The sequence below is a fragment of the Protopterus annectens genome, chromosome 5.part1 (assembly GCF_019279795.1).
Source record: "Protopterus annectens isolate FY-2018-M chromosome 5.part1, PAN1.0, whole genome shotgun sequence".
Lineage (NCBI taxonomy): Eukaryota > Metazoa > Chordata > Ceratodontiformes > Protopteridae > Protopterus > Protopterus annectens.
Genome location: NC_056736.1, coordinates 359,593,966 through 359,614,004, shown reverse-complemented (window position 1 = coordinate 359,614,004; position 20,039 = coordinate 359,593,966). Strand labels below are relative to the sequence as shown.

The 20,039-nt window shown below is 38.2% G+C and overlaps 1 protein-coding gene across 1 annotated transcript in view; it reads right to left on the bottom strand.

Moving 5' to 3' along the window:
* Positions 1-19,392, bottom strand: part of LOC122803162 (hemopexin-like) — a 226,259-nt gene extending 206,867 nt beyond the window's left edge. Inside the window, exons 1-2 of the mRNA XM_044072779.1 lie at positions 19,202-19,392; positions 9,985-10,055 (exon numbers count right to left, since the gene is read on the bottom strand). Coding sequence (XP_043928714.1) covers positions 9,985-10,055; positions 19,202-19,377 — 247 coding nt within the window. The 5' untranslated portion in view covers positions 19,378-19,392. The remainder of the gene's footprint in view (positions 1-9,984; positions 10,056-19,201) is intronic.
* Positions 19,393-20,039: the final 647 nt, after the last annotated feature.

Sequence of the window (20,039 nt, the reverse complement as noted above, 5' to 3'; positions counted from 1 at the left end):
GTTAGGATTCGTAAATGTGCTATTCAGAGTAATAGTTAATAGTTAATAGATTAGAACTAGTCTAACTGCCCTTGCGAGCCATTTTAAGCCTAGCCAATTATCCCTTGTGAGACTCAAACCCTGCACCTTGTGTTTATAAGGCAAACACCTTAACCATTTGGCCACCCTCCCAACCATTTGCATTACTTAAAGATATAGCTGAATGTAATCTAGAGACACACTACTTTTGGTAGCTAAAATGACATGCTATATTCATAACCAGCTACCTATCTCATTTACTTTTAATTTTATTTATTTTTTTTATATTTGTTAACTGGGTAGAGTACAGCTGGCAAGTAGCCCGTTTTCATCAGAGGCCTGGGGAGATAAGCTCCATAGCAATAGTGCAAAAGATTACAAAAATTTTTAAAAGATTTACAAGCAATATACAAAAAAGTTTGACAGTTGCCAACAATCACAATGTACAAAAGGTGAATCTAAGACAGCAAACATTACATTTCTTAAGCCTTATATGAAACTCATTAGCTATATAACTAAAAACCATTATGACATTTTCATTTGGTAGAAGTAAGACAAGAAGATAGCAGAATAGAAAACATTTGATCGAAGGCATGAGAAACTAACCAGGAGTATTACAGGAGCATAGCCATTGTTGAGTAAAGTATTCCTTTAGGAGTTTTTTGAAGCTATGACGATCTGTGTTTTTTAAGATATTCTGGGGTAACAGGTTACGGATGTAGATGTCTGAAAACTGCTCTACTGTTGATGACCCATGTTATTTATGGAAATGATGGCAAGGTTTGCATAGGGCTTGTATCACACCAAAAATTGTTGTGTACCGAAGGTACATAGATTCTTGTCCTGGCATGTTGAAATGTGCAGAACAGGAAAGAAGGGAGGATGATGGCTGCCTCCTGATACTCTGCCTTATTACAACAACAGTAAAATGCTAGGGTAGCTAGGGAACTGCACTGTGAATAACACTTCTGTGCTGTCCTGGTAATATTGTAATGAGATGCACATTTTTACCAGTTCATGGCATGGATTATAATGCCCTGTGCAAAAGAAGGACTTGGTATAGAACTAAGAGCTATGCTAGCACTGGAGAGGTGACTGCAAGGTGGGAGGTCCTTTGTGAAATAGTTTTGTATATTACTGTTAGGTAGAATGCAAGATGTAATTATGATATTTTGCATTAGCAATATATCTGCATGACTGCAAGGTAGGAGTCACATGGAGATATTACAGTGTGTGCCAGCAGTATGAACATAAGGTGGGAGTGGATGAAATGGAGTGGTGCAAATGAACTGTTGTGTCAGGTACCGTCGTACAATGCAAGAGGAGGAGTGGGTTTGGGAAACAGAGCTCTTCTGGGGATTGAAAAGATTGTTGGCATGTAAATAAAGCTACTTTGTGTATGTTGGCATGAGTTTGTGCACAAGTGTATTGCAAAGTTATGTATAATATGTACAGTGAAGACTGCACTGCAAGGAGGAGTAAGAGAATATATGGTACACTTCTGTGTGTTGTGGAATTCACACAGCTAAAGGGATGGGGAATATACATTGTTGAAGTGAGCCAGGCCTCTGGTTACTACTTGATGTGATGGAGACAGTTACAATTGGATGTCTGCTAGGGAATGTACTGCAAAAGGGTAATTTTATTTTCATATTTGTCCTTAAATATCATATTACCAGGAGGGGGTATTATGTGTGTGCTGTGCATGAAACATGAAAAGAGGTTAGAATTTTAACCTTTGGATACTGGACACCAGAGTGCTACAACAAAGTAGGGGAGACATTTTTTTCTACTTATCCCAATGGTCATGGACTTTGACATCTGTCCTGACTAGAAAAGCAAGTAGGGTCTTTTACTGAACAGCACTGCTATGCCATCAGGGCAAAAAGTTAATATATCCACATATCACAATGTGATAAGAATCATCAGTGTATAATGCCAAACAAAACTGTTTTCAGTAAAGCTCTAAATCCTTAGCATTTCCTTCTCTCAGGAATTCTAGGTCACTCACACACACACATAAGCACACACACACTGATACAACTAACAAGTACAATTTAAATTAGCACAGAATATAGGTAAAGACTAAACTTTTGACAGGGACTTAATACCAGTTCATTCAAATCTCTGTGCACCATTGTACATTCCAAGACCTCATAAAAAGCCAAGGTGTGGACATAACTTCAGCAAAGCTGTTTCCCTTTATATTCCTTCATAAATTCTACCTAGCAGGAGAATCTACAGCATCCAAGTGCATAATACTTTTAAATAATCAGTTGTCAGTTTTGAATGTTGGGTTGCAAAGCAGTTGAACTGCAGCAGTACAGCAGTAGTGATTAAAGACATGTAGTCAACATAATGATGCATTATTCTGTGCCTAGTTATATGAAGCAACACAAATAAAATCAAACATAGGTTCATTGGTTGGTACTGAGCTATCTCTGCGAAGAAGCATGTATAGCCCCCACACACATTGTATTCACACGCCCTTTTAGTAGTTCCTAGACCCTTGTACTAGCAGCTTACCCTTGGCCTATCTAGTAGTGCTGTTGTGGTGATCCCGGTGTGAACTTTCTGTTACCCATCCACTCATCAAGGTTCCTCTTGAAGAGTGATAGTGAGCTCTGTCTTATATATGTGGGACCTTGTTCCATAGTAAAGGGAAGTCTATGCTGAGGGAATCTATCCCTCCAGCATGTTCTATTCATTGATGTGTATTTATTTATATATCCGTGTAGCTTCAGTAGATTTAGCTTGCTTAAGATGGAAAGATTCAACAATTCTGGGTTGGTTGGACATGGCTCTGTACGTTAGAGAGAGATGCGCCTCTGAGAAAGCTTTTTCTGTGCGTGCTGCAGCAACTGTTTGTTTTGCCAGTTCTCTTCTTCTGGGGTCTGTACCCTCTCTGCCAGCTGCTGGAGATGTCTATGTAGGTACATTCCAATTGGTGCATTGTACTCAATAATGGTTTTGATGGGGAAGAGTAGAAGGGCACCATTACATCCTTAGATCTTGATGCGAACCCTTATGTTGTAGTTTCTGAGGTACTGTTTTTTTCAAAGGGATTTTACGCGCATTTTTGAATTTAGCTTGAGAAGGATCTCCATGTCGCCGGAGACTCTATTATAACACTAGTCGCCACAGCCCCTTCCCTTTGCCTGTACTTCTGAGAAGTATATATACCACAAAGAGGGGGCCCAGGACAGAGCCCTGAGGCACACCACTCATTACTGGTCTGCAATAATGCCGAATGGGGAAATGTGTCAAATGCTTTAGCAAAAAGGTAAGCTGCTGTGTGTACCTCCTTTCCCTTATCTATAGCCTGACCATTTATGAGTTCCATAATGATTGGCTCCATAGCCTTACAAATCAGACTGGTCACCATTGCCATGCGCCATTCTCTGGGCACATATCCTGTTAATTCCTTTTGGAGCTTGCGTATGACACAGCCTGGGACAGCTTTAGATAGAGCCTTGTTAACCAATGTATCAGTAATATTTGGACTACACAATCCCCTGGAATGGTAAATGTCTTGATGTGATGTAGCCAGGCCTTATTTATTATTATGGCAGCTTTTTTTTTTTAAAATTAGTAGTACTTGAGATGATGAGAGCCTCAATTTACTAATGCTGGATCAGGATGCTTTTTCTACTTGAGATTGGCCTTTTTTGTATAAGTCTCATTTGGGATAGCACGGTCCATGCAATCCTGAAGATGCATATACATCCTGGATATCATTACCCTTCTGCAAGGAATAGTGAAGCTTTCTTTTCGGATGCAGTAGTTTGAAATTTTTTTTGGAAAAGTTTTTGACTATTTTTTTTGACTGGGGGAGGTGGAGGGGTGAGGATGTCAGGGTAATGGGTGTGTGGTACAGTGTGGCCCATATTTGTGTGATTAAATCCAATATGTTGTCCCCCTCTAGTGGGGAACATACTAGTTGATCAGTTGGAACATTGGTATTTCCCCAGTCTATACCAGGGTAGTTGAAAATCACCAAGATTATGGTGTTGGGTAGGACCTTTCCCCCTTTGTACTGCGATCCGGTAACTGTGTAACCTGGCAGTGCTGGGGTGCTCTCTTGAGCCTTGAACCAGGTTTCCGTCAGTGCACAAACATCTACAACAATGTGCAAAGTTTGATAAAGATAGTGGAAATTATTGTCCACAAGCCTAAAATGTTGTGTAAGATAGCAGTATAAGTGCAACATACTGAAGGATTATTGCCAAAACTTCTTGCCAAGTGCGTTATATCCCTTTCATAGCTGACCTTCTGTCTTGTCTGCATTGTCTATGCCATTGTAAGAGACTTTCAGTGCATGTCAGCCTTACACCAGAAATACTCTATTAGTGAGTAACATCCAGCACAATTGCTATAGTTACCATACTGAAGACTACACTTTATACTCAGTTTCATAATACAGTTAGCACGGAGGACCAAGGCTGTGAGCTGTTAATGAGCTACTTCCTGTGGCACAGGGTTTGATTAACTTAGTCTTCATTTGCCTACTGTGTGATCTTGAGCAAGTCACTTAACCAGACAGTGCTTTGGGCCTATTGCGAATCTGTGCTAGTCTCCTCAGTAGTCTCCTGGACTGCATGTCTAGTAATTACTTACGAACCTATTGTAAATCATTTGCTCTGTAATTTGTTAATTTGCAGGAATACAACCATGACTATGACAGCATTGGTTATAATAAGATTTTGCAGTTCTTAGCTTACTACTCATCATACAGCTGTTCATGTTCAGATAAATACTGGTGTCATGGCTCTGGGGCACCTAGGGATGAAGCCATGACTAGGACCTATACAAACCAACTTTGATTAGTAGCTTGGGCACTGGAAAGCCTGGCAAGAGAGGAAGGGAGTGAAGAGTAAATGCCAGCTCACCTACTTTTGTGGGAGGGCCTGGTGGTCCAGTGACTGCTTCCCAGGGTACAAGCAGAGGCTTGCATGCAAAACTGACATAACAAGAAATGTTCCTAATATGTCTTTTTTCACTACTTTCTGTATTTGTAAGTCAAACTGAATTTTAGGTTATCACCAATAGTGACCCTGAATAGTTTGGTATGGGTAACTTGTTGAAAATGAGTGTTTGTTTAGGGAAATAGTGGTTAGGTCTGACTTAGTATCATTCTGTGATTTGGAAATAAGGAGGAACAGTTTGTTTTTTTAGGGATTTAACAGGGAGTTGGGAGTTATTAAGCAAGGACTAGTGGAGGTAAATAATTCTTGAGCTTTTCTTTGCAATGAGTTATGATTTGATGCTGTACAGATGAGTGTCGAGCAGTCTGAACATTATACCAGCACAGCATGAATAACCAACGGAAGGGAACAATCTCCAGAGCTAAACCACATTGTTCATTGCATTTGGACAATTTTCATTCAAAATGGTAAGTGGGATTCTTGTTAAACTTGTGTGTGAGGACTGTCCTCCCTGCTCTTCTAACAGATGGAACCATTTGAGTTGAATACAGAGACAATCTTTTTTCTCAAAAAGTAGCACTAGTATAAAATGGCAGACATTTTGTAGGTAGCTGTAAGGTGGGTAAGGTTAAAGTCTTTTGTGAACCAGAAGAACAGTAATTCTAGTAGTAGAAGCTACTCTTTCCCACAAACATGTAGCCTTATTTACAAGATGAGACAATCACAGACATACAAACATGTTTTAAGCTGCCTTCAGGTCTTTTCTGTTACCTCTATCTATGCTTTCTGAACTTTGTACTGAACATTACATACAGAATAAAGTCTAATCAAACCACCAGATTCTTAATTTTTTGTCATTATATGGACAGCATGCTGTCCGCAACCAGATAATTTTCTCCATCGTTTTCACTTTTCTAAGTAGCATAGATTTCATCTTTGGCATCCTGAATTTAATGACATTAATGCTAAAAATTAATGGAACAGACATATGATTTCAACTGAAAGTTTTGTTGCCATTATGTGTTCAGATCTGAGTATCTCTTCTGACTGTCCATTTATCAATATTAGTACATTAAGAAAACCTGAAAACAGATGATGATCTAGAAAGGTCCATTAGAAGTACATGGTTGATTGCATCAGATGAGAAACATCACCAACAAGAAATACTTGGAAATTTCTCTTAGAAAGTTCTATGCCTGAAAACACTATGTTGCTTTTGTTTTTAGTAGGTCACAGTTCACTTTCAGAAGCTTTTGAAATATTAAGATCACTCTAGCAAGATACACAGAGAGTATTCCTCAGAACATATTATTTCTAAGACAAGCAGTAGCACTGCACATGCTATAGCATTTCTTAGATAAACAATTGTTCATTGTTCATAGGTTCATAGCTCTTAACTGTCCAGATTTTTGCAGAATCTCCACATTTTTTACTCATATTTTTGGTCCGTTTTTTATAAAATTGTATTTTTCTGGCAAATCACTGGCAAATCATTGAGGACTAAAATCAGAAAATAATGGCAGACATTTGAGTTTCAGACTTCACATCCTTCAGAAAAGTCATGCTAATGCAAAACCTGTTATTCTATCAACAGAAAATTTCTAAGTTTGTAAACAATATTTAAAAAGTGTCCCTTTTTTGGAACTTTGTGTCCCCCCCCCCCCCACTATTTGTGGCTTTGTCCAGATTTCTTGATCTTAGAGGTTGAGAGGTTCATATATAGTTATTAGGCTATCAGCCTAAGAGACATTTTAGTCCTAGCCAGGCTTACCCCAACTTTACCAAAATATTGCTGGGATATGTCAGCACCCCCAAGGAATTTTACGATTATGATATAGGCTTGTACTCATCAAGAGTTCACAGTGTGCCTCTGTCCCTTAGGGACATAGGTTCAAAACCAGGGGTACCTTTGTGATTTCCCATACATTGGTGCAAATTATGTTTGAATATGGGTAGTAATGAGCTTCACATCACATGGATGGGAAGCCTGTTCAAGCAAAGGGATAGTTGTTCAGACACATACCTGTCCCTACAACATGCCCTGATTATGTTGCAAACAAGGTTTAGGTCTTTAGAATGGGTGCATCTGATGAATTTTGTTTTGTGAATGTGCAGTAAATCCATCAATGTCAGATCAGAGAATGCCTAGTGGGCTAAACATACATCACCATACAGCAGTGTGTAAGGCACTGAATACAGGAATAGGACTTTGAGACAGTCCACAGAGGACTTGTTGTTTACTCCCTGCATTCTTTTTGTGAGGAACCTCTGTGGTCTCTCAAGCTATTTCAAGTTCCTGGTTAGGTACATGCTGAAGAGTGCATTATACTCAATGACTGGTCTGATGATAGTTAAGTACAGTGGAATAATGACCTCCTTGGACCTGGATGCCATGTCCTTATAAGTTCTGCAACACAGAATGATGTTCTTACCAACAAGTGGTGGTCAAAGGCCAGGTTAATGTCAACATGTGTTCTCAGATCCCTGATCACATCCACTTTTTGGGGTGTATTATCAATGTGGTTATTTCCAGGGGTAGTTGTTTTTCTAAAGGGTACTATTATTCATTTTTTTCACATTGTGATGAGGCCACTCTGGTTACATTCTCCAGAAAATGAGCATATGCCACACTTTCCAAAATGTTGAATATGATGAGCAGCATAAACACTAGCCTATAGTTTTTCATATTAAGGGTGCATTCAGTCTTGGAATATGTAATCACAATTTGTTTTCTTGAGGTATGGCATAGTGATAGTGTTAAGTAAAGCATTCATTACAAATACTAATGTACCTGGCAAAGGTTTACTTTACTAAGTGAAAACATCCAGGGAGAACACTATCAATTACTTGTCATGTTACCTTATGAAGGAAGAGAGAGAGAGAGAGAGAGAGCAGGCAAATGATAGCAAATTAGTTATGTTTTCTAAACAGAGGACAGGGACAAGTCAGCTTCAGCTCTGAATGGTCAGTACTGCTACTTGCAATGTACCATGTTCAGGAATCTTTAGAAAAAAAAAATCCAAATTCTTGACTAATAATTTCAGCAAATTGTATGGCAGAAAACAACTGAACCTGCACATTTTAAGGTTCCAGAGGGCTTTTCTTATCTCATATGCCACCCTGAACTAACTTATCCATTTCTAGATGTCAGGACTTAACTATGAATCTTCTTTAGTACTTTTATAAATAAATATCTTTGACCAGCCTTGTATGAGCTTTTAGTGAGGTTTCTTTGGATAGTGTAGCTAGACCTGCTTTCCCTTGCTGGCTCAGCTTTTTCTGTGACTCAGGTTACCTTTGTTATGAATTTTCTGAGTGTGAGCATGAATTATTTACTGTTGAACACTCTATCCTTAAGCATGCCTAAAGGTCAGGAGCTGTCCTGAACATCAGTTCAAGTACAACAATACAGCGTATGGCCTCATCAGTGACAGGCATATATATTTGTTTAATTGTTATAGTCTACATTCCTTGGAGAGGTCAGCAGAAATTCTTTGTGATACATAACTATCCTGAGTGATCTTATCATTTTATAATATACTTTATGCAGGTGACTGGTGGGGATACACTTGAAGAAAATAACTGGACTTTGACAGATTTTGCTTTTCTTAACAGTTTTCAAAAAGTCCAGTGAGCCACTAAGTTGGGGAGGTCTGACTCTCTTGTTGGGGCAAATTAAGTGGTAGAGGTAAGTTTTAGTTAAGCAGTGAGTCATATGTGCTCATTGCTGGAACTAGCTATTTCAAATATCACATTACTAGAGTAACGGCGTCTCGCTTGGACATTACCCTTGAACTACTTTCAGGAACTACTCAGGGCCTTTGTTTCCCATAATTACAGGTAAGTTGTAGGTAAAGTAAGTTAGTAACTTCTTGGTTAAAATCATTTTACCCCTACCCAATTTTTTCCTCAGGAGATAATATTTTGATATTACATACTGCCTTCTTCTTCTAGTACTGTACTTAAGTGATATAAAATAGTATACACATCTTGGTAACATAATAAGCTTCAGGTCAAAACAAGAACAGCATCAGGATTTGAGTTGCAGAATTTATACAGTGCACAGCTTTAAATATATACACTATAATACAATGATCTCCTGACTCCTAATTTGCTGATGCATAATTTAGTCAAGCAAAAGGTTTTAAAAAGGTCTTGCATGTTTGGAATAGTGGTTTTAATTAAGGTTACGAGCATTGGGATTTACTTTTCCCATATGTGTGGCAATCTCAAAGTTATTTACATTAAGTCCATAGATGTAGGGGCTCTGTTTCCCAAAAAGCCTTTATTGTGTTTTTTGCCGTTTGCCAATACCGGATTACTGATCCTGTGGGAGTCACCAAAAGCATTTTCAACTGTCAGCCATATATTTGATAAATTTCTCACAACACTGTATATTTTCTAGGGTCTATATTAGATTATTGAACTTTTAAAAGTTCGAACACCATATGGTCAACACCATATGTTAGAACTCTTAAAAGTTCAAAAATCAAAAAAAAAAAAAAAAAAACAAAAACAGGAAAAAACCTACCTGAAAGGTTAAGCAGGAGGGGAACCCCCCTGCACCCACCACACCCTCTGCTCTTTAAATATATCAACTCAGAGATTGCACTACAGTGCAGACAATGGAAAACTTCCATTTCTGCAATGTACGGAGATCTCTGTTGAAACGTTCAAACATTTACATGTTCGATCATAAGGTATTGACCATATGATGTTCGAACATGTAAATGTTCAACAACATAATATAGACCCTATTTTTTATACAAAAATTATGAAAATAAAAGAAAAAATCCACAGGAAGATCTTCAGCAATATAATTCAACGTTTAACTAATTTACCAAACAGTTCATAATGTTTATAGACAGGCAAAGCTGATTCAATATGTAACAATACTTATTTTAGTCTGTCTTAAAATCTAGCAAAATCTTCAGCATTACATTGTAAGAAATATTTTTCAGACCTTGCATGCTGGGTTTTATCCTACAGCACTACAGCAGTCCTAAAATGGGGGCATACATTCTGCGAGTATTCTATGTACCTGTTGGTTCAGAACCATTGTAGAACTCAAAGTGTGCAAGATGTCCAGTGTCTCTGCCATGTCCATTTCTCCTGTTTAGAAAAGAAAGAGAGGAACCCATTAAAACAGAGATGCCAAATGTTTAATATCATGTAGCAGATTCATTAATTCATTAATCTGGAATCTGTATTCCAACTGCATATAAGCATTATAAACGCAGTAACAAAGTTCTGAGACACATATTCTGTCCATCTCTGTTGTTTCTATTAGCTACTCAGATGCTACTATTTTGTAGTACAGTGATGCAGACAGCTTAGTGAATTGTAAATAGATAGTGAGTTACATAGATATATAGACAGACAGACAGAAATATCTGTGTAAGTGTGCAGGAAGCTAGAGATGATGGCGATGAAGTGTCCATGACGGGTGGTAGGATGCACACTGTTAGATAAATAAAGTATGTTATCAGAGCAGAAGCCAAAGTAGCTCCATTTGCAGAGAAGGTCAAAGAGAACAGATCATGGTGGTTTAGACAAGTGTGCAGGAAAGCAGATGATTAGGTAAAGAAGAGTTGGGAGAAACAGGGCAAATACAAGAAAAAATGAGTCTGCCCAGCCAGAAGAAGGGTGGAGTGTATGATAGTCACACATGACCACTGAAAAAAGGTAGTGGAGTGGTACAGAATTGAGAGATGTGGCAATAGTTGATGCAATACCTTGGTCTCCTGCAGAAAAAATGGGAAAAAAGGAGGTTAATGATGGTGATGATTATGATGACTAACCGTTTTTTAGCAGCCATGGTTAGCAAGTGGAAAGGAAATAGTTTTACAGTAAAATATTTTAGATACAGCACCCAAACGAATTTTGGACAAAGTAAAAAATAGCGGAGAGACAAAGGTCCAAAATCAGGGACAGATGTTAAATATTGCTTTTAAAAACTCAGAGACTTGCTAGAATAACATATTTTGCATAAACATTAATTTTCCAAACAATAAGAAGTCTGGAACTCAAATGTGTGTCATTATTTATTAACTTCAATCAATATTTTTTAGGAACAGACCAAAAACAATCAATTAAAAATTCTGCAAAATCTGGGATGGTTGAGAGGTATGAACTCCACTCAACAGTAGAATATAATTCAGTCCTGTCACTCTAGAGCCAGGACATGGATTTTGTGTGTGTGTGTGTGTGTGTGGGGGGTTGTTTCTATGCCCATGTGAGGCAGGGTGTTAGTTTGTTTCATTGCTTTTAATTTACTGGATTTTAAAACACAGTACAATCAAGTAATGAGGCAGACAGAATATAGTTACATAACTTTTACCCATTGATAAACATTATGCTAGAACTGCACTGTACTGACGACATTAAAACATAGATAAACCAGTGCAGACCCATGCTACAAGTGGGCAGTATCCTGCTGATGCATTAGAGTTAAAGGGTGAAACACACTGCAAATAGCACTAATAGTTTTATTTTTGATACTGTTGCTACTTTGTATCTCACAGTATGCAAGCCTATTAGCTACATGTAGATGCTGGGGTAATGAATCCTGAAAAGCAACAATTATTATTTTGCTTAACACAGGTCTCTAAGGCAGACTCATTTTTAACGACCTGGAACAAAACTGTCTGGGTTTTTATGGCAGCAGTCTGCAGTCTGCATTAGGCTGAAACTTCATCATCCTAATGCTCTCAATTTTTAACTCATTGGTTGGTTGGTTAACCTTTGCTAATTGAACTCTCCAATTCTCTCAACTGGCCATTTTGTCAGTAACAAGGGTTGAAGGTGCTGAATGTTAATTGTATGTGGTTTTCTATTGCTGCATTTTTAAAACCATGCTGGTTTTGTACTTTGATTTTCTTTAAATATTTTAAATTAAATGTGTAGGTATACATTGCACACATGCATGTGTACCCATACATGCAATAAAAAAAACATATGTACCACGTTACAGCAGTTTCCTCATGTAAGAGTAACTTGCAAGACATAGAAAATATGTTCATGGTTACTATGGCAATATAGAGTAATGAAATTAGATCTTGAGAAAAATAATATTGCAATGAGATTTTTTCCAGTGGTGCTGCACCCCTGAGGTAGAAGCTACACTCTCATATCTCTACTTAGCAAAAATACTAATGCTGAGGGTGCAGAACCTCAAAGTTAAGTGAATAATTGGTTTTACAGGAAAGCTAAGCATTATCTCTAAGATACTGCAACCTCAAAGTTAATTAGCATTCTTACCAGGAATGTATGTCTCCCCCTTCCTACAAAATATCATTTAATATTGATGTATTTCATTTCTGGCATATATATTTGCAATAATATTTATTTACTCATTACTTTCACACAGTTTTTGTTTAGTTTCATGATTGCATTTTAGCATGATGACTAAAACGTGACCAGTTAAATACTTACTTTTAATCATGGACACAGGTAGAACAGTTTTCTCATTTAAGATTGCTTTATCTCAGAGAAAAAAACATTTAGATGTTAGATATTTTTAGACCTGATTCTACTTATTTTAAAATGACTTGATCTGACTTCATCTCCGAGTAAAGTCAAAGACAAAGCATGGTCACCATTCTACCTGTCTTTGAAACTATAGATGGTTACTTACAATTCTTACAGTTAATTATACAGACAACTGTAAAAGGGCAGTTAGATTTTGGGAAATTAATGTTTTGGAGACTTTCAGTTATTTGAATCACTCTTCTACAAGGTATGCACAATACAATTCTAAATGAAGTTAATGGCTAATGTGTATAATGTGACCATTCAGTGTATAGTTCTACAAATGTAATAAGTGAATTACTTCATATATGACATACCTCCAAATATCCACAATTTAACTTTAAAACACCATTGCTAGAAGTGGGAACTACTATACATTGTGATTTCATTATGATCTGAGTCATATAGCTGCTGTATTTATTTATTTATTTACATTTGTTTATTTACATTTGTTGACCGGGAGTGTCCGACTGGATGTAGGTTCATTTTCAGCAGAGGCCCGGGGAGAAAAGCTCTACAGTTAAAATAGACAGTAGTTACATTGGATTACATAGCGATTAACAATATAACATAGCAATTATGTACAACATATTTACAAATGAAGAACATAGTACATCAGTAGACAACTAGAATCTTTATCTGTGAAGTACATAACAGACATTAACAAATGTTACAATAAGAAGTTCCTGCTGTATAATAAGTACTAGACTTATGAGCATCTGAGCTTGCTATAATCAAGGTAGTTAGTGAAGTGGAAAGAAAGGTAGTGGTTGGATGGGGTGGGTGATTTTAGAGTGGGAGTTGCAAGGGCATAGCCAGCATGTTTTTAGGAGTGCTTTTAGTAAAGTTTTGAAGTGGGTGCATTATGGTATGGAGGTAATTGTGGGTGGGAGGGAGTTCCATAGTTTGGCTATGGTGCAAGAGAATAGTGCTTCACCAGCAGAGTTATTGGCTTTAGTGGTCTGCAAATGTTTTTTGTTGCTGGATCTTAGTGGCCTGGTGGTGCAATAGGGTTAGAGTAGATTCTGGAGGGATGGGAGATTTAGTGGATGGTTTACTAGTTTGTGGGTGAGTGAGAGTTGATACCATTGAAGGAGGTGAGGGAGTTCAAGCCATCCCAGTTCAGCAAGTGAGAAACAGTAGTGACTACGGAAGGATGGCCCTGTGGCGAATGTGTCGATTTTGTTGTAGCAGGTCTCTAGCTTGTTTAGATCACATTGCCTTAGGTTGATATATATTGGAGAGGCATAAAGTAGGGTGGAGATAAGGTGGGAATTTGCTATTGAAATCTTTGCTGCTTTGGTGAGAAGTTGCTTATTTCTGTATAATGCTCCTAGTTTTTTGTGGACTTTTTTTATGGTCATGGATATGTGAATGTCAAATTTTAGTTTATTGTTTATTTCCACTCCTAGCAGTTTGGTGTGTTCAGCTGGGTATATAGTGGTGTTATCTTTTGCTGTGATGTTAAAGTGAGAGTTGTTTTGAGTATGTTTTATGGGTTGGAAGATGAGTAGTTTGGTTTTGTTTGGGTTGAGTATTAATTGGGCATTGGATAACCAAGTTTCAACAGAGGAAAAGGCTTCCTGTGTGACTTTTTGCAGTTTGGGTAGGGACTGGGCTGAGCAGATGATGGTTGAGTCATCTGCGTATTGTATGAGTGTGCCATGTTTGGTGGCAGAGGCTAGATTATTGGTGAAAACAGAGAAGACTAGGGGTCCAGGGATGGATCCTTGGGGAACCCCTATGGAGACAGGTAGTTGGGGAGATATGTCATTCTGCCATACAATGGATTGTTGGCAGTCAGACAGGTAACTCTGAAACCAGTTGGTGACTGATTGAGAGAAGGATAGGTTATTGAGGACAGAGATAAGTTGTTTATGTAGGACCATGTCAAATGCTTTAGATAGGTCTAGGAAAGTAGTAGAGGAGAGATAGCCATTGTTTTTATGCTGAAGGATAGTGTTAGTAAAGGAGAGTAAGGCAGTGGTGGTGCTATGGTTTGGTCGGAAACCATGCTGAGTATTGGAAAGGAGGTTGTTAGTAAGGAGGTAGTCTGAAACCTGAGAGTGTATGCATCTCTCTAGTATTTTGGAGAGTGGAGAGAGAATAGCTATGGGGCAGTAATTGGTTAGTTCTGTGGAGGGTCCGCCTTTGTGGGGGGGAATTATATGTGATACTTTCCACAGTGTGGGAACATAACTTTCTGACAGAGATCGGTTAATCAAGATGGATACTGGGTAGGCCAGAGCATCAGCTGCGATTTGTAGGTATTCACTTGGGAGGTTGTCTGCTGCTAATTTGGTGGGCTTAAGTTTAGTTAAGAGTTTTTTTATGATGGAGGTAGGTACAGGAGAAAAAGAGAAGGCAGTGGGGAGATTACTAGTTGAAAGTGTGGGTTGGAGGGGAGGGGGGGTTGTGTTGTTTAGCTAGTGATAGTATGGTTTGTGTGAAGTGTGTGTTGAATGAGGTAGCAATATTTTCTGAGGAGTGAGGGATGTTAGGAGGAGGGTACTGACTTTACCTGGGTGGAGGATGGAGTTTATGGAGGACCAGAATTGTTTGGGGCTGTGTTGGGAGGAGTCTAGGGCAGACTGGTAGTATTGGAATTTGTCCTGTTTTATTAGCTTTTTGACTCTATTGCATAGTTCTAGGAATTTCTGTCTAGTTGAGGGGTTTTGGTTTTGCGCCAGTGCTCCCAGGCTTTATCCCTGTTTTTCATTTCTGACTTAGTGGTTTTCTGTAGCCATGGGGAGGGTTGTGCTTTGGTTCTGGAAAGTCTTATGGGGGCATGGTAATTAAGGATGCTCAGGAAGGTAGTATTAAAAAATTCAACTGCGTCGTCAAGACTGAGGTACTTTAGAGGATGCCAGTTACATTCTTTGAGAGATGAGTTGAATGTGAGTGGGTTAAAGTTTAGTTGTTTATGTATTTGACGGTAGATGACAGGTTTAGCTTGGTATAGGTATTTTTTGAGTAGGAATGTTGGGGAGTGATCACTGAGGCTAACTGATAAGCAGCCTGTTATATATGACTGGGGGCTCTTACTGACTAGTATCCAATCCAGGGTAGTGTGCTTGCTGGAGTTTTTATTTATCCTGGTTGGCGACTGGACTAGTTGGGTGACGCCACGAAGGTTTACATGATGGGTTGGATGGTTGCCAGAACAGGATTGCCAGTCAATATTGAAATCACCTAAAATGATAGTTTCTTGGGGGAGAAGGTGGGTAGACCAGCTGAGGAGGTTTTCTAGTGGAGGGATGTTTTGACTAGGTGGGAAGTAGCATCCAATTATGTTGATGGTTTTGTTTTGGCTTATTTTGAAGTTGGTATATATTATTTCTTCATTGCCTATTTTTGTAGCTGATGATTTTAAGATCTGGATGTTTAGATGCTGTTTAAATATTATAGCTACACCGCCTCCTTTCTTGTTTAGCCAGTCTAATCTTAGTATGCCATAACCTGTAGGGAGTATTTGCTCACTGGTAATGTGAGGTTTTAGCCAGGTTTCTGTCAGGATGACTATATCTGGGGAGTACAAGTCTATGGTGGCATGGAGTTCATGGACTTTGTTGGATATACTTCTAATATTTAGGCTTAGTAGAAGGAAGTCACTTGGCTTTCTATTGGCTGTAATATGGGAGAAGTTGTGGGTTCTAGTCTGATTATGAGGATTGGGGTTGGAGATGGTAGGGCCAGGGTTGGGGTGGATGTCTCCACTTAGGGCTAGTTTTGATATGCATGAGGTTATTAGTTTTCTCAGTTTTTGAATGTGTTTGTTTATAAGGGAAACTTTATGATTGTGCTCTGTGGGTAATAGGTATGTTGGGAGGGTTACTGTGTTAAGTTGTAGGGATGCTTTATGCTTGAGTAATATAGTTGGTAGAATATGTGGGGGGTACATAGGGATGGTTCTTGAGTTGGTGGGAGGGGAGCTGAGTGAGGGTGAGACACGAGTGGTGGTGTGAGTAGTAGTACAGTGGTAGTGATTGAGTGGGGGGAATGATGGAGCTTTGGTAGGATGTAAGATATGCAAGGAGAGTGCATGCCATGAGCATAGATAAGGTATGATTTTACATGTTAGTTGAGGAGGTGTGATAGTAGTGGGAAGACGGAGGAGGTAGTGTTGGGTTAGCACTGTGGTTGGCTATTGGAAAGATGGGTGGGGATTGTGAGTGTAATAAAGGTGGGACCACTGGGGGCGGGAGGTAATAGGGGGCAGGGTGGGGAGTGAAGTGGGTAGAAACCCTGTTAGTTGCTGTTATAAGGGGGCTGGAAACAATCAGGTAACAGAGTTAACTGATAAATGAACATATGATAGTGACAAGGGTGGTTGTAGTTTTAAAAATGGTGCCTGCCACAGGTAATATTTATTAACTGTGGGATTGTCTTAAGGTAATAAACAGGGAAGGGGGAGGGGAGAACAAGGGTGTGAGCAGGCAGTTCTTTGTACTGCTGCTAATGAGCCAAAGCAAAGACAAGTTTGTGTTTAAGAAACAATCACAATTGACCAAGGACTGCTCTGGAACTGTAAGTCATTTCTTAACCATTTCTCAGGAGGAAAAACAGGATAACCTTGTATCAGTAGGCTACTGTGGTCTCAGTTTAAATTAACAAACACACAGTATTGATCAGTTATGGATACTATTTGCTAACAGAAGGGAATAAGAGAGAAAGTGGAAGACGAGTGTGTGTGTGTGTGTGTGTGTGTGTGGGGTGGGGGGGTGGGGGGGGTTGCTTACAAGCCAAAGCAGACTGCTCTCTAGGGGAAAATGTATATTGGCTCAAACAGGTAGACACATACTCAAAGTTAACTTTAGCTGTTTGCAGACAGTTCAGACCCGGACTGCACTTTTCTTATAAGAATGATAAAGGTGGTACTGCAGTTGAATACTTGAGTGGTGTCAGGTCTAGAAAAGAAGAGTACAGAGAGGAGTAAGCACTTTTGAGATGGTAAAGATATAAAGATTACAAAAAACTAACTGAGCAAATAGCTACTGTATGCAGGAAAATAATTGCTGTAAACAATCAATTTCATTCAATAAGCTGAAAGTAGTCTAAACACTATCTCACACCATATGATCAAAAGGAGTATCTTAAGCAAATCACCACAAATGCAGTTAACGGGACTTTTGACTGAACTGAAGCACATAAATGCTCACTATTTAATTTTGAGTTCTGTGCAGTGCACTTCATAACAGTACAGTGTGCAAAGTCTGAGTTTTGACTAGATAAAACTTGTTTTATAGCATGGCAGTGAGAAACTGATGTACTTGCTCAGAATTTCCCAAAAAACGCAACTCCTGTTATTCTTACAAAAGCAATCCCTCCTTAATAATAATACCTTCATAATTACTTCCTTGAACAGCACCAGAATAGATGTTGTTACTCACACCAAACTGCTAGGTGCTATAATTGACCATAATCTCAAGTTTGATCTGCATATCAATAGCATTATAGAAACACCTATCAAAAACTAGGCATGTTGTATAGGGTAAAAAAATTCCTCAATAACTCCACAAGAGAAACTCTCGCCACCTTCGATCTTGTACCAACAGTTCTATATGCTTGCCCAGTCTTAACTAATCTTCACTATTCCCTAAAAGCAAAACTCAGTCAATGCTACAACAAAATAGCTAGGTTTGCCACAGGACAGCCCTCCAGCACTCACCACTGCTCCTCACTCAAAGCCTTACATTGGCTTGAATTCCCCAACCTGCTAACTCTGCATCACCTCATGTTAACACAAAAAATAATGTATAACACTTCTTTTTCGCAATCAACCTCAACTTTACTTCAATATTACACCCTATCCCATGACTTACTTTCATCTCATAAATATCTACTATCTATATGTAAACCTCACAGATCATCTGGAGTTAGTCTGCACTCACAATGTGTTGCTAAAACCTGGAACACAGTTCCTAAATCTATTAGATGTATACCCCATCACTCTTCCTTAAAATCTCAACCGAATGAACATCTATCCAACAACTGGCTCTGCCAATGCCCTATGCCAACTTAGTTCTCTGTCTCAACTCTCATAGCTGGAGTGCAGTACTATTTTCTCATGTCCTACCATATGAGCTATTACACTTATCCTTTTTTCTATCTTTTCCACCTGTAATCCATATTCTACCCGAAATTTATTTTTCTCTCTTCACTCTACCGTTTCCCCATCCTATTATAATAACCTGTATTATATTGAATATACCTTGTACTAGATATTTTTTTGATGAATTTGTTATTTACACAACTATTTTTGTTTGTTGACAGTGATGATTGTATCTATATTGTATTTTACCTGAACTTCTATGTAAAAATGTAAACATTTAACTATGCTAATGTGTTTCTGGAGCTTTTCTCCCAGGGCCTCTGCTGAAAATGGGCACATGCCCAGTCGGACTTTCCCGGTAAACAAATGTCAAATAAATAAACAAATACATTTTACAGACAACCTGGAAATGTGGATGAAGGATGTGTTTTGTACTATTTTAGTGTGCTTTCCTTAATTTTGTACCGATAGTCATAGGATGCTACAGTCTGGTGTCATACTCAAGGACACCATGACTATATCTGGGGTGCCAAGAAGGTAGATGGTAAGGTTATGCTACTCATACTGCAACCTGTAAACAAAATATTTGCACCAGACATTCCATAAACTATACAGATTTGGAATTCACCCTTCAACTTTGTAAATAATGCATTATCTAAATTTTGCATAAACTTACTGGATAACAAAATTAAACCTTACATGGGATAGCTGATTCCAAATGTGAGGATGCAACACAGAAACAAGGCTTCCAGAACTGGCCTCATGGCGGATCAGAAATATTTTTTCTCTGCACTTGCAAATCCTAAGTAGAAAACAATCTGATATAGTAGAACAACTGGACTGCGCAAGCATTTATATACTCTGGCCAGGAAATTTCCACACTAAATATCAAAGAAGAGTTTTGAAACTATTTGTTAGAAGTATTCATACTATTGATTTTTCATGAGGTTGTGAGCAAAGTTCATTTAACCATGTGTTAAAGATATTAGTCAGCAAGGTTAAAATTCTACATGTAAACTACTCATAACCTTTTAATGTACTTCCAGTCCACTCAGAAAGGTTTAAATTCATAGGCAACCTAATAAATAAAATAGTTTTGAATTTTGCATATCATTTGCATTAATAGCTTGCCTAAAATCAGATGCTTCAATAATCAAATAAAAAAAAAGATGAGAACTTTTTTTTCATAAGGAATATAAAATATAGCTTGTGATGACTATAGAATGAAATCAGGCATAAATCTGACTTTGATTTATTTATTTATTGATATTTGCTAACTGGGTTAGTCCAGCTAAGCCAGGACCCCATTTTCAGTGGAGACCCGGTAAAAAGCTCCAGAAATAATACAATTATGATATTTACAAAATATTAAAGAAGGGTCACAGAAATATAGTACAAGTCAAAAATTTGTATACAGCAGTACAATGCATAGGTAAAATAATAGTTAACAAGTACAATTTCCAAAATTTGTGAACAACAGTATATAGCATAGGCCAAATAACAATTAAAAGGTT